The sequence below is a fragment of the Mastigoproctus giganteus genome, chromosome 4 (genome assembly GCF_048544385.1).
Source record: "Mastigoproctus giganteus isolate SK-2022 chromosome 4, ASM4854438v1, whole genome shotgun sequence".
Classification (NCBI taxonomy): Eukaryota; Metazoa; Arthropoda; class Arachnida; order Uropygi; family Thelyphonidae; genus Mastigoproctus; species Mastigoproctus giganteus.
Window position 1 is genome coordinate 242,097,753 of NC_143578.1, and position 14,304 is coordinate 242,112,056.

At 35.6% G+C, this 14,304-nt stretch overlaps 1 protein-coding gene across 1 annotated transcript in view; it reads left to right on the forward strand.

Annotated features, from left to right (window-relative positions):
• Nucleotides 1-14,304, forward strand: part of Usp14 (ubiquitin specific protease 14) — a 156,219-nt gene that overhangs the window by 22,263 nt on the left and 119,652 nt on the right. Inside the window, exon 2 of the mRNA XM_090372138.1 lies at nucleotides 8,831-8,976. Coding sequence (XP_090228264.1) covers nucleotides 8,831-8,976 — 146 coding nt within the window. The remainder of the gene's footprint in view (nucleotides 1-8,830; nucleotides 8,977-14,304) is intronic.

Sequence of the window (14,304 nt, forward strand, 5' to 3'; positions counted from 1 at the left end):
TTTTGCCAAATAATAAAAAAAAAAAAAAGTGCAGACAAGAAATAGCTTAAACCCAAAAATAAGTGAGAGAGACTGTGTTGAAACTTTTGAAAATTGAAATACCCTGTGTGTTGTGTGCATGTGCACACCCATGCAATCACTGCCAATTTCTACATGCTGATATCAGTAACATAACATAAACCTTTCTGCTTAACATCCTGAAATCTCTTTCATTTGAGGGCAGTTTTCACCTTTGGATTGCAAATAGATTTTACTCACCTATTGCCACATCCCCTCTAACCCCACATCCTTGTATTTATTATCAATACAAGCCACAAGTGCCACTTTTCAACTGATTTCCTTAATCTCTCTATACCTTCATGGAGTAGCATGTCTTAATTAATATAATTAGCCATCCAGCAAATTCTCCTGTCATCAGTATTATTGAAAATAATTGATGTAGTAGTAGTAGTGGCATGTGATGCAAGAAAGCAAGCGTATGAGCTTATGCAGCATCAGCCAAAAAAAAAAAAAAAAAATACAAAACAATCCCCTCTAAATATTTGGCCAGTTCCTCCTTAAATTTATTTAACCTATCAACTTCCACAATGACAGATGGAAGTTTGTTCCAGCAATTAACCACCCGCTGGCTAAAGGCATATTTCCGCACATCTATTCTACCTCTGTCCTTCTTCAATTTCAATTTATGCTCCCTTAGGTTTGTAATCTGAACAAGTGGAAGAATCCCATCAGAATTCAGCTTGCTCAACCCATTCAAGGCCTTGTACACCTCAATCAGATCACCTCGCAGGTGCCTAGTCTCCAGCTGCTGCAATTTGCAGAATTTAAGCCTCTCCTGGTAAGAGGATCCCTTCATTCCCCTCACCAATCTTGTTGCCCTTCTCTGTACATGTTTTTAATATTTTTCAAGGGGCCCAACACTGAATCCTATGGGACTTCACTAATAATGTTAGTCCATGAAGAGCATGGGAAATGGCCATCAAGCAGCCATTAATATCCACTCTGTCTCCTGCTACCCAACCAATCCTTTATCTATAGCAGTAACTTGCCCCTAATGCTACCCTGTTCCAATTTATACAGCAGTCTTTCGTGTGGAACATTATCAGAACCTTTACTAAAATCTAATTGATACTTATGACATCATAAGTATGTGATATCAGAATAATTTTTTGTATCCAGATTCTTTGTGATTAATCATCTTAACTTATCAGATTGGTCAGACAAGATCTCTCATTAACAATTCTGTGCTGTTCTGCATTAATTCTTTAATCAGAGACTCCAATATTTATGAGTGTGTGTGATGACCAGATATGATTTGCAGAGTTTAATGTTGATTGGTTTTTATAGAAAATACAGAATTAAACATCTGGTTTATTAGTTGGTTTAGTTTGAAAATATTATAAAAATATGTTATGTGTTGTTGGAACTCCCTAGAAACCCTTTATTTGCAAAAAAAAAAAAAAAAAAAAAGAATGAACACACACACCAAATAGTAAATGGCAGGTACCCCTTTAAAAAGCTAAGGGCTTACAAAACATTTAAATATATACCAGGCAATGCTCTGGTACTTATATTCAGGTCCCATAAGTAAATCAATTAAAGAAATGCTATTATTTTAAAGATATTATTAAGGAAGTATCAGCTGCACTTCTTCAGTGTATGAAGCAGTGAACAAAGTACAGGACTAGCATAAAGCCAATTCTGTGAAATTGGCTTTGTGCAAGCCTTGACAAGATTTCTGGATATGATGATAACTGTCTTCTTCCAACCACTAATTAGCCAAACAGCCTGGATCAATTAAATTGAAATTTTGTGACATTTTTAAGGATCATTAAGGATAAAGGATCATGAACACCAATCTTATGATTAAGTTCATTGAGGCTCTAGTAACCTCCCCCCCCCCCAGACACAGGTCTAACAGAAGAGGGACTGCTTAATGACCGAATAGTGGATGCATATTTTGCAACAGATTTCATGTATAAATTAGAACACTTTGTAATAACATTGATCAACAAGGTTTTGTTAACATGGGTGAAAGTAAGCATATTTTGTAAAAAGTTCCTATCACATCACATTTTTTAAAATATGCTGGTCGTTGTGAGTTATATAGCTATAATTCTCATTATGCTGTAGCATGTTTGGACCCTACTATATTTATGGTGGCCAGGCACTTCTGTGAAACATAACTTGTTTACAAGCTGTCTTTAGCCCTTAAATGTACATTTTTGGGGTTAGTTTCGATTTGTAAGATCTAGTGGTAGGTTGTAGTGGTTTTAAGTTCCGTTTTGCTGTTTATGAAAACTTGTGAAATGGAGCAAAAACACCATGCGTGTGTTAATTCGCCAAACAGTTTTCGCTATGTTTGTGGACAGTTTACAGTGAAGTTGCAACGTTGATCAATTACAGACAAAGTGAAACAAGCTTATTATTTTTATTTTGGTTGTTACATGGGTGATCAGGATAAGAGGTGGGCACTGCATATGTGCTGTATAATGTGCTATGTAAATCTGACTGAATGGATGAAGGGGGAACAATTCTAAAATGCCTTTTGCTGTTCCAATGATTTGGTGAGAGCCAGCAAGTCACCTCGAAGATTATTTCTGCTTCACAGATACTAAGGAGCTTTCAAGAAAAAATAGAGTTAAAATAAAATACCCCAACCTTCCGTCCGCAGTAAGACCAGTGCCACACACACACACACACACACACACACACACACACACACACACACACACACACACACACACACACACACACACACACACACCAGAACTCCCTATTCCTCCACCTAGTTGTGAAGAAACCATTATTCTGGAAGAAGAGCAAGTGTCACTAGAGCCCATACCTGCTCCCTCAATCTGCCGATCCTAGTTACAATCCTGAAAATGACAAAACCCCACACTTATTGAGCAAAGTGAACTTAATGATTTGGTTAGGAATTTAAATCTTTCATAGCAACAGGCTGAGCTATTAGGATCTAAGTTGCAGTGGTAGAATTTGCGGGCAAAAAGCACAGGGATTTCTGTGTTTAGAAACTGAAATGAAAAGTTTGCTTGTTATTATCAAATGGAAGGTTCTCTTTGTGTCTGCAGAGATGTAAACGGATTGATGGATGAACTAGGGCTTGAACACAATCCTGAAGAATGGAGATTATTCATTGATTCTTTTTAACTAAGTTTAAAAACAGTTTTGCTACACAATAGTAATATTGAACCGTTGGTCCCAGTGGCTATGAAAGAAACCTATGATAGCATGTCATTGCTATTAAATGCCTTAAACTATAAGAAATATTGTTGGAAAATCTGGACCACAAGTGATTGCTTGGACCACCCTGAAGTCCAAGCAATCACTTTGTTGCTTGGACTACAGGGTGGTTTTACTAAGTATCGTTGTTTCCTGTGTTTATGGGATAGTCAAGCGGTAGAACATCATTATATTGTGAAGGAATGGCTCATCAGAGAAGAATATGTTCCCGAGAAACTCAACATCAAAAGCACGCCTTTAGTGAAGTGCTTTTGATGATGGTGCTTCTCCCACCTTTGCACATTAAGTTGGGTCTTATGAAAAATTTTTAAAAGCTCTGGACAAAAATAGTGAAGGTTTCGAGTGCTTAAAAAGTCAGTTTCCAAAAATTAGTGATGCAATGTTGAAGGAGGGTATATTCTTAGGCCCACAAATTAGATTGTTTTTAAAGGAAGAAATCTTTGAAACTAAACTTAGCGCCACTGAATTAGCTGTGTGGAAATCCTTCGAAGCTGTTGTTAGCAGGTTTTTAGGGAATAAAAAAGTAGAGAACTATAAAGAGTTGATAGAAGAATTGTTGCATAACTATCAAAAGTTAGGATGCCGAATGTCACTGAAGATACACTTCCAACATTCGCACCTGGACTTCTTTCCAGACAACTTGGGATCTGTCAGTGACAAGCAGGAGGAACGATTCCACCAAGATATCCACACTATGGAGCAGAGGTATCAAGGATGATGTGATCCATCAGTGATGGGTGATTATTGCTGGTTTCTGATAAGGGAGGACCATTCTGCTCATAAGAGGAAAAAATAACTCTAAGTAGTACAATTTCCTATTTTGTGGGTTAATTGCTTAAATAAAAATAGGTGTTTATAAAGTTTAAATATGTTATTTTTTAATACATTTGAAACTTTACTGGTCGTCATTTCTATTTCAAGCAATTAATTTACAAGAAAAGTAGTCAAGTACATTTAGATAAGTAAAAATTCACAATTTTTGGAAAAAAAAAGGAGCACGAAGCCATAACATGAAAACGTGACGTGCTACAAACTTTCTACTGCCATTTTCATTTTCAGCACATGTGATTTAGTCGAAATCAGTTGTTTAGTTCATATTATCAAAAAAAAGTTTAAAATTGTTGGCTAGTATAATATACTTGTTAGACTTGTTTATGAGATAGTTTCAAATTCCAGTAAGCACCAGTTAGACTCTCTAACTGTAGCAGTTTGTTCCCAATACTAAAATTTGGAATCAAAAAACACCCCTAAGGACTTGGCCTCATCACAACTGGTAATCAGTCTCTCTATCAATAAATATTAAAACTTGCAGGAGGCATGCAATCCCCTTCCAGTTTTGATATTTATTGATGGAGTCAGGATATGAAAACTAAATATTTTAGTTTTCATAGGATTTATTTTAAGATCAAACCTGCCCAAGTAAGAAATAATATCTCATATATGCAATTTGAAAGATTCCTCCACAAAACTGAAAAAAATCTATGGAATGCCATCGACAGGTACAGATCATTAACACTAATTGGCAAAGTTTGGATCAAGAAGGGAATCAGGATAGCAACAAATAATATGGCTGGAAGAGTCCACCCTGAGCTAAACCCACAGGAAGAGAAAGAGAGAAAATGATCTATGCCTGCAAATTATGAAATGATAATTTATAACCTCATAAAATCAATATCAGAAGGTCCAACAAGGATTCACTGATTAAATAATAATTACTTAAAAGACAGTAATTGCTTTGTCTGAAGAGAGTGAAATATAGCACAAATATCAAAAAATAAAACATGTAGTTCCCTACTTTCTTCCAAGAGTATCAGCTAGTGTAAAGATTTATAAATCTTTACACTAGCTGATTCAAGTACGTGACTGTAGAGTCATGTTCATGCCTATAGAGAGAAGTTTGGCTAATTAAATTTGTTTGGCTAATTAAATTTAGAAGTCAATTTCTAATCATTAATAAGTCATTTTTTGTTACTTTTCTCACTAGAATTTGTGAGTGAAATTTATAGTCAAACTTTAGAGCATTCTTTCTACTATTGGCAGAGGTAATAATTGCACACTTTTCTATATTTGTAATAAAATTCCACTTGTACATGATTGAAAAATTAATAAATTTTACTGATTTAAATTAGTGAGCAAGTGAACATAGTTAAAAAGCTAAAAGGTTTCAAATCACCTTTACATCGTAGATGTCAAGAAAAATTGACATTCAAGACAGAAGAGAGATAGTGGTATGCATAATCAGTGGGAAGTCCATGGAAGATTCCTAAATAACTTTACTACTCCACACAAAAGATGATTGACTTTTGATGAATTTTTTTTATCAGGGAGGCCCATGGGACTGGAGATGTGCTAATGTCTCCCCAATTCATAAAGGGGCGGGGATCAAAGGGTGACACAAGTAATTGCAGACCTGTTAGTTTAACTTTTGTTCCAGGGAAAATAATGGAGTCACCGATTAAAGAAGTAGTAGTGGAAAATGATGCAAGAAAGCAAGCTTATATAGCATCAGCCAAAAAAAAAACGAAAAAAACACACACTTCACCTATTCATACCCATACCCTCCAAGAATTTGTTTAGTTATTTCTCGAATTTATTCAAATCACACACTTCCACACCAACAGATGGAAGCCTATTCCAAAAATCAACCACCCGCTGCCTGACTTCCACACATCTATCCTGAGACCATCTCCTCTTAGGTGCCTAGTCTCTAGACCAGTGTTTCCCAAACTTTTTTACTCATGGAACAGTTTTCATCTTGCAATATATTTATGGAACACTTTTCATCTCACAATATATTTACGGAACACTTACGAAACACAAATTTAGCGGGAGCCAAAGAACTATTTGCTAATATTTTATTACATATAATGCACTGTGCATCAGGAGCGTCTTTATTTCCAACACACGTAAAGCCGAAATTCAAATAACGGTCATCATACTTTCGTTTTGGTCTTTTGTTTTTTCACACTTTGAAGTGTGACAATATTGCTTTCGTTTTCATTGATCACAGTTGCAATAGTAGAAGTACTTGCTTCTCGTTTCAGAGTTCCTTTTTTCAACCACAAATCCATGGTCATTTATTTTAATAATAATATTTCAAAATACTGATAATTATCAAAAAAATTTATACAAGGAAGAGAATTTAGTTATGATATCGGTTTGCCTCCCCCTCCCCTTCAACCCAAGTACTCCAAGCTAAATTGTATACAAATGGCATATTAAACCACTACATTGCTGCTCTTTCATAGATGGCATTACCTCTATACATACTTTTTCTATGCAGAGCCCGCCAAAATAAAGTAAGTTTATTTATTTTATTTTTTTAATTATTACAATTTTTTGTGGAACATAGTTTGGGAAATGCTGCTCTAGACTGCAATTAAGCAGAACTGAAGCCTTTCTTGATAAGAGCACCCTTTTACCAGGGCCATATAATGCAGGACCATCTAGACAAGATAGTCTAGATGGTCCTGCATTATATAGCATCAGCCAAAAAAAAAAAAAAAAAAAAAACACACTTCACCTATTCATACCTTCACCATTTCTGCAGTTATACTTCAGACACTGCATTTGTTAAGGGTAAGTCTTGTTTGACCAATTTGATCGGTTACTACAATGTGGCCACAAAGACTCTGGATGTAAAAATTAATTTTGTTATCATATACTTGGATTTCAGGAAAGCTTTTGATATTGTTGCACATAAAAGACATCTGTACAAATTGGCATAGTATGGAATTAAGTTGCTGCTATGAATAAAGCGATGGTTGAGTGGCGGAAGACAGAGTAGTAATCAATGGACAGTGCTCTTTGTCAACTAATGTTATTAGTGGAGTTTCTTAGGATTCAGTGTTGGGTCCAGTTGTTTTCTATATTTATAAATGATATTGATGAAGGCATATCAGGCTTTAATGTACATGGGTGTAGATGTAGAAAGTTGGCAGGGTGACTAATGATGTTATGCTACTGCAACAGGATATTATTATTAGCCATATGGTGCAAGGAAGCCTGAGGATTATGCTGTACCAGATAAAAAAAAAACATTCCTGCATTATCCTGAGAGAGAGAGAGAGAGAGTCAGAAGTAGAAGGAATCACCAAGAAAGAGAAGAATGATGATGAAGTTAGGCATATGTGCTGAGAAATGGCAGTTAAAGTTTGACATTGTCAAATGCAAAGTGCTGCATATGGGTAGCAGTAACCCCAGAATAACTTACCAATTGTGTAGTACTGCACTCAGGGTAGTGGAAAATGAAAAAGACATGGGGGTAATTGTACAGTCAGATATAAAGTTTTCTGAGCAGTGCAGATAGGCTGCCAGGACAGCTCATGGGGTTTTGTCAATGATATATGGGAATTTTTCTAGCAAGGATAAGAAGATGATTATCCCATTGTATAAGGCAATAGTCAGAGCACATCTTGAGTACCGCATACAGGTCTGGAGGCTCCGTTTTAGGAAGGATGAGAGCTGCTAGAACGGTAATGAGATTGGAGAGGGGGAAACAAAGACGTGCTCTTACCAAGAAAACCTTCAGTTTTGCAAATTGCTGCATCTGGAGACTTAGGCACCTGCAAGGTGATCTGATTCAAGTGTTTTAAGGCTTTGAATGGATTGAACAAGCTGAGTGCTGATGGGAATCTTCCTCTTGCTCAGAATAAGCACATGAGGAGGCATAAATTCAAATTGAGGAGGACAGTTGCAGAATAGATGTGTGGAAGTTGGTCTTTAGCCAGCATTCGGCTGATTGCTGGATAAAACTTCCATCTGTTGTGGAAGTTGATAGCTTAAATAAATTCAAGGAAGAACTAGACAAAGCCATTAAGGAGAATGGTTAGGTGAAATGGGAATTTTTTTTTTTTTTTAGCTGATGCTGTATAAGTTTGCCTTCTCGCATGATTTGTCACCAGTACTAAATAGCGCTAAGTATTTTATATAACTGGTTAATTACAATTGTTTATTTAATTATTTTTTATCCATTGTGTGCCCTTCCAATCAAAAAAATAAGTTCTATTGTATTACTAATTTTATGCCCTTCAGCCATATCTGAGCTTAGTTATAGTTTACAGGGAAGACAAGGAACAAGATTAGCAAGTAGAATAAATTATATTTTTAAAGAAAATTTTATATTGTTTGTTATTTGTTAGTTTAGTTTTTAGGAGCATTAGCGACTAAGGCCATATTGCTCTGGGGATATGCGTTGGTCATTCCTGACCTTTCCGCATCCTCCGTATTTGGTGGTCACAGGCTCGAACGCTGGTCTAATTAAGAAGCATGTGCTATGCACTTGCTTCTTAATTAGACCAGCAGCATTAGTTGGCAGGAGCAGCACAAATTTTGTGCTGCTCCTGCCAACCTGGCTACGGAGGCACCACAAAATTTTATATAAAAAATAGTCAGATACCCAAATGATTGCTTTCCTGTAGTTATAAAAAACAATATTCATTACTACAGGAAAGCAATCATTTGGGTATCTGAATATTTTTTATATAAAATTTACATATTTTATATAAAAAATAGTCAGACAATATTCATTACTTGACTAATATGTTTTTCTGCACTTTTACTTCAGTTAAAGTCAAATGGGGAAAAGAAGTATATCCTGATGTTGAAGTTAATACAGATGAAATACCCATGGTGTTTAAGGCACAGTTGTTTGCCTTAACTGGTGTGCAGCCTGACAGGCAAAAAGTTATGTTAAAGGGAGTAACTTTGAAGGTATGCCATTCTTAAGAGTTATTTATAAATGGTATTGCAATGACTTTATCATCTTAAATTTTTACCTGCTGTATAACAATGCTTGCATGCTGAATTCTAAAGTTAGTATTCAATTTTTACCATCACATACGTTTCTCACAAAATGTCATGTTAACTTTTACAAAATAAGTGAGTCATTTATTGAAATAAATTGCATTTCATTGTGCTCTGAATGATGAAAATTCATTGGTTATAGATCTCTGTAGAACAATTGCAACACGAGTATTTTTAGTTATTCCTCTTTTTCACTGTGATAAAATTCCAGTATGTGATAAATTTCTTACATCTTTCTTCTGAAAGATGTAAAGAAAATATTTTTGCCAATTGTCTCTAAAAGATTTTAGAAAATAATAAGGATCCAATGTAAAGATGTATAGTGATCCAAGTGGGTATCAACGATTTGCATAACAGACATACAGTACATAACAAACATATAGTACAAAGCATATGGGAAGAAAATTTTCCCTGCCTGGCCTGCCCTAGTTAATAGAAGAAATTTGTTTTGTAAGGATGTAATTCATTTGAACAGAGGTTAGTCAAAAAAAAGTGCCATTAGAATGATGCAAGTTAGACATAAGTCAAAATCACACATGTACCAGTCCTGCCTGTACTTGTGTCTGACTTGTTATTACACCTGAGAGGGCATAAATTCAAATTGAGGAATGACAGATGTAGGATAGATGTGTGGAAATTTGCCTTTAGCCAGCGGGTAGTTGGTTGGTGGAACAGACTTCCATCCCTTGTTGTGGAAGTTGATGGCTTAAATAAATTTAAGGCTCAGCTGGACAGGTATTTCGAACGAATGGAGGGGTGAAGTGGAAGTTTTTTTTTTTTCTTTTTGGCTGATGCTGCATAAGCTTGCTTTCTTGCATCATATGCCTCTACTAATGTTACATTATGCATAGAAAGAAACATTGAAATAGGTTCAAATGCCACCAACAGTCAATACTAGGAAAATCATGTTTAAATAACTACAGTAAGACCTAAGACCTCCGTATCCGTGGTGGATATGTTCCAAGACCTACCATGGATGGCTGAAACCGCAGATATAAGCGAACACCTGTTGACCCCATATATAATGTGATTTTCTTCTACATATATACGTATAATAAAGTTTAATTGATAAATGAAACACACAGTAAGAAATTGCCAACATTAAATACGGTAATAATAAAATACAGCAGAATCTCGATTTACTGGGATTGGATTAACTGGGACACTTCGACTCCAAATTAAAAAAAAAAAAAAAAAAAACAACAACCAGAAATCATAAAATTCAAGTAATAACTAGAATAGGATAAACAGATATTTTGCAAGTCGTAAAGAAGCAACAAGAACTGGCTTTATAAGTCGTCATTGGGAGATTTGTGTATTTATTATCTTGTAACCCCCGCTGTCTTCACAACTACTGCTCAAAACAAAAAAAAGAAACCAAATGTTTAGTTTCTTTTATTGTGTCGCATCGATTGTTGTGTTCCGTCGCACCGCAAAAGGACAAATTTTGTTTTGTTATTTATATCAGGGATGTCGGAATTTTTTTTTTTATAGTAACTATTTTTTTTTTGTTTAGAAATTGTGAAATGATGGGCAAACGCAAGAGTTGTGCTTTCAAATTAAACAAAAACTTGAAATTATTCAAATGTTTTAAAACGGTGCATCCGCTAAATCTCTAAAGAATCCTTATAACGTTGTTGACGAAACTATACACGACATTGTAAAAAATAAAGGGAAGCCTATTTGATTTAAAATCGACATCATAAAAAATAAAGGGAAGATCGTATTAGACACGCAAGTAGTACGTGTTAAGTTGTTCGTTTTTTTCCATGATTAACCGCAGGTAACTGAATCAGCGGATACGGGGGCACAACTGTATAAGGGATTCATCAGTATTGTAAAAAGTCAGAATATATCAAATTTAATTTGTATATGTAGTAATGCCAGTATTTACAATTACAGTATTGTAAATACTCCTGGCATTACAATAAAAGCCTCTGTGGCCGAGTGGTCATGAGCGGTAGTGCAGTAGCACATGCTCTTCGAATAGATTCAAGCCCTTGACTGTTAAATACAGTCGATCTGCCAACTCACACTTGACCATTGCAGCAGATTATGGTCCATTTTCCTCAACATGAATCGTTGAGTAGGCTTCCATCCTGCAGTGGATTGATAATTGCTACAGTGAATTTTTTTTTTTTTATTGTAAATAAATGAACGAATTTGAGCTTTTAATTAGATTAATCAATGCTGGTATAATAGACTAATGGAGACATGGTACCATCCAGGGATAGGAGAAGAATTTTATTATGATGAGTGCAGCACATTCAGAAGAATAGAGAGAGTTCAAGGGGAAGGAAGAGGCCATGCTTATCAAAAGCTCTCTGAACGTGATCAGACTGTACCCAGGTACAGATCAAGTTCAGATAGTTGTTGAGCCTATGTGGTTCAAGGTGACATGTGATAAAGGGAAGATGATAGTCAGAATGTGTTACAGATCAAATAAACCTGAGGAATATAAGAAAAATCTTTACACAATTTGAATGAGCAACCAATTGTGATTGCCTGGAAGCTACTGGGGCAACTGGAAGCTATCTCTTATAGAATGGAAATCATAGATGGTCAGTAAAATGGGAGAAATATAAGGGGCTTTAATATCCTTAACTTAGTTCTCACCAAGGTTCCAAAATGCCTCAAAATTTGACCGTGCAGAAACCAATTGTGGGTACATGTAATAAAATGGATAGTGTCCAAAGAGATTTCTGTGGTCAAGGGGAAAAGGGGAGGGCATCAGTTTCAAGAGAGGAGATTATAATGGATTGAGATATTTCTTGAGCTGTATTAACTGGAGGGACATCAAGTTTGTTATGGGAAGTTCAAGGGATTTATCCTGGTAGCAGCCAATATATTTATTCCAGTAGAGAAGTTTCACAAAAGAAAGTTGCCCAGATGGATGACCAGGGACATTAAGGGTTTAATAGAGAAAAAATAAAAAAGGATGGGCTAATTACAGACTGTTTCAAGACATTGCACTGATTTATGTCAATAATAAAATTACTTTCAAACAACTGAACTTTATTAAAATAAATTAACAGTAAGTCAAGAATAACAAACAATATACTAAAAGTGATAAAAATATAAAGATAAAAATACAGAGTAAAATAAGTTAAAATCACAAAACATACATGGATAAGATAAGTTAACATAAACACAAATGAGCATCTCTGAAGGCAGGATGCCTCTTTGTTGTCTAACTATTGTATGGCACAATATGACATAAATAATAGGTTTGTCATATGATAGAGAATAAACCAGGACATGATGCAAAAAAAAAAAAAAAAATGCAACTAATCATGGTCTGGCAGCAATAAATAACATGCATTGGCAAAATATTCCAAGTACAGCAGTGCTCATCATATTGAACAATAAGGAACTCCATAATAGGGTAGATGTGGGTACCTTTATTATGGTTAAAACTTTATATGATGCCTTACTGTAAAAATGTGGAATGCCTCGAGCCACAAATGGAAATGGAAATTCTGTGAATGATAAATAATCTCAACATTATCGAAGGGGGTCAAGTTTATTATTTTGTTCAGTCCGGTAATGCTCAGCAGTGGCAGATTGAGCAACATTGACACTGGCAATTTTGCCCAAAGTTTATACTATTAATTTAGAATGGTAGGAGTTAAAATTAGAAAAGAGACATTTAATATTAATTTTGGTTGGATAAATTAAAATTCCATCTGCTTACCGGATATGTAAATATATTGTTTTTATGTACACGAGCGAGATGATTTTCTGCAGAATTTTCTGCAGAAAATGATGATTTTCTGCCAGGTATAATTTGAACTGTGAAATTCAAAAGACCAGCAAGAGATTAATTTTTATATGCTACTATAAGTCTGACAGGTTGAGCCATTTTATGAAGTTTGGTGACATCAAACAAATACAGCAAAACATTGTTTCTAATACCAGTTTGTTGCAATTTATATAAATTAGTTTTGATATTCTTCCTAAATAAAGAATTGATCAAGTTTTAGTCCTGATATTATGAAAGTATTTTGTATTTTATATGTGTTGGTATATAATAAAATTTGTGATTATGGTACTATCTCCTTTATGAGGTTTACATATGTTGGGCTGTCTTGATGTTCTTTTAATATGCTTAACTGCTTTGGTATAAGGTTTGATGTAGGAGTAAGCTTTGTGTTGATAATAGCATATGATGCTATTTTGGCCATGGTGATCATTATGCTTAACCCTGACTACAGAGTCCAAGAAGCAGGTTTCGTACTCTTGGCATTTTGAAAATCAGGTTTGGATTTTATTAATAACTTGTTTACAATTGTTGCCAACTCTAATATAGGCAGAAAATGAACTGTTGATACAAAATAGTTGCAATATACCACATTTTTTTTCTTGAATGGCCATAGTGCATTTATTGAAACCATGGTTTAGATGAGGGGTGGAATGGATAATAGAGGATTTCATCCCTACAAGAACAAATCAGCGCCTCCGTAGCCAGGTGAGAAGGAGCAGCAGTGCGTAGCACACGCTTCTTGATAAGACCGGGGTTCGAGCCCGTCACCACCAAATACCGAGGATGCGGAAAGGTCAGGGAATGACCACTGCACATCCCGGAGCAATATGGCCTTAGTTGCTAATGCTCCTAAAAACCAAATAACAAACAAAACAAACCTACAAGAACAATTTTAGTGACACAATCTGGGAAACATTGGGATTGGATGATTTAAAGCAGTAATCTAACCAAGGAAAAAAGGAACAGAAAGCAGATCATTCCATTCTTAAATTTGAAAGTGTCTGCAATTCTGTCCAGGCACGAGTATATGACGAGAGCCTTGTCAATCAATTCGGCCCTGGAGGGAATGTGCAAGGCTCAAGGGGTAAAATTTTTTTTGGCATGGTCTGTGCTTGTTAACAGGAGAGACTGCTTTTACAGGGATGGGATACACTTAAATAGAAAGGGTGCAAGAATATTTGCTGATGCTATCGAGGCAGTGTTAGGTGGGTCGGAAAACTGCTAGCTTGGGGGGATTCACAGACTAAAAGGTTAAAAGTACCCGCAGGCAGAGGTGAAGGTGATTCTTGCACAACTTCTATTAGAATAAGTAGCGACCTGGAGCGAGGGGTGCTGGGGGTTTCCGGGACTGATGGCAGTCATCGTGAAACAGGTGGGTATATGGGATGTGTTAGGGTAACTAATAATAAGGATAGTTACATGTATACATACATGTATACCAATGCTAGAAGTATAGTAAATAAATTTGAAGT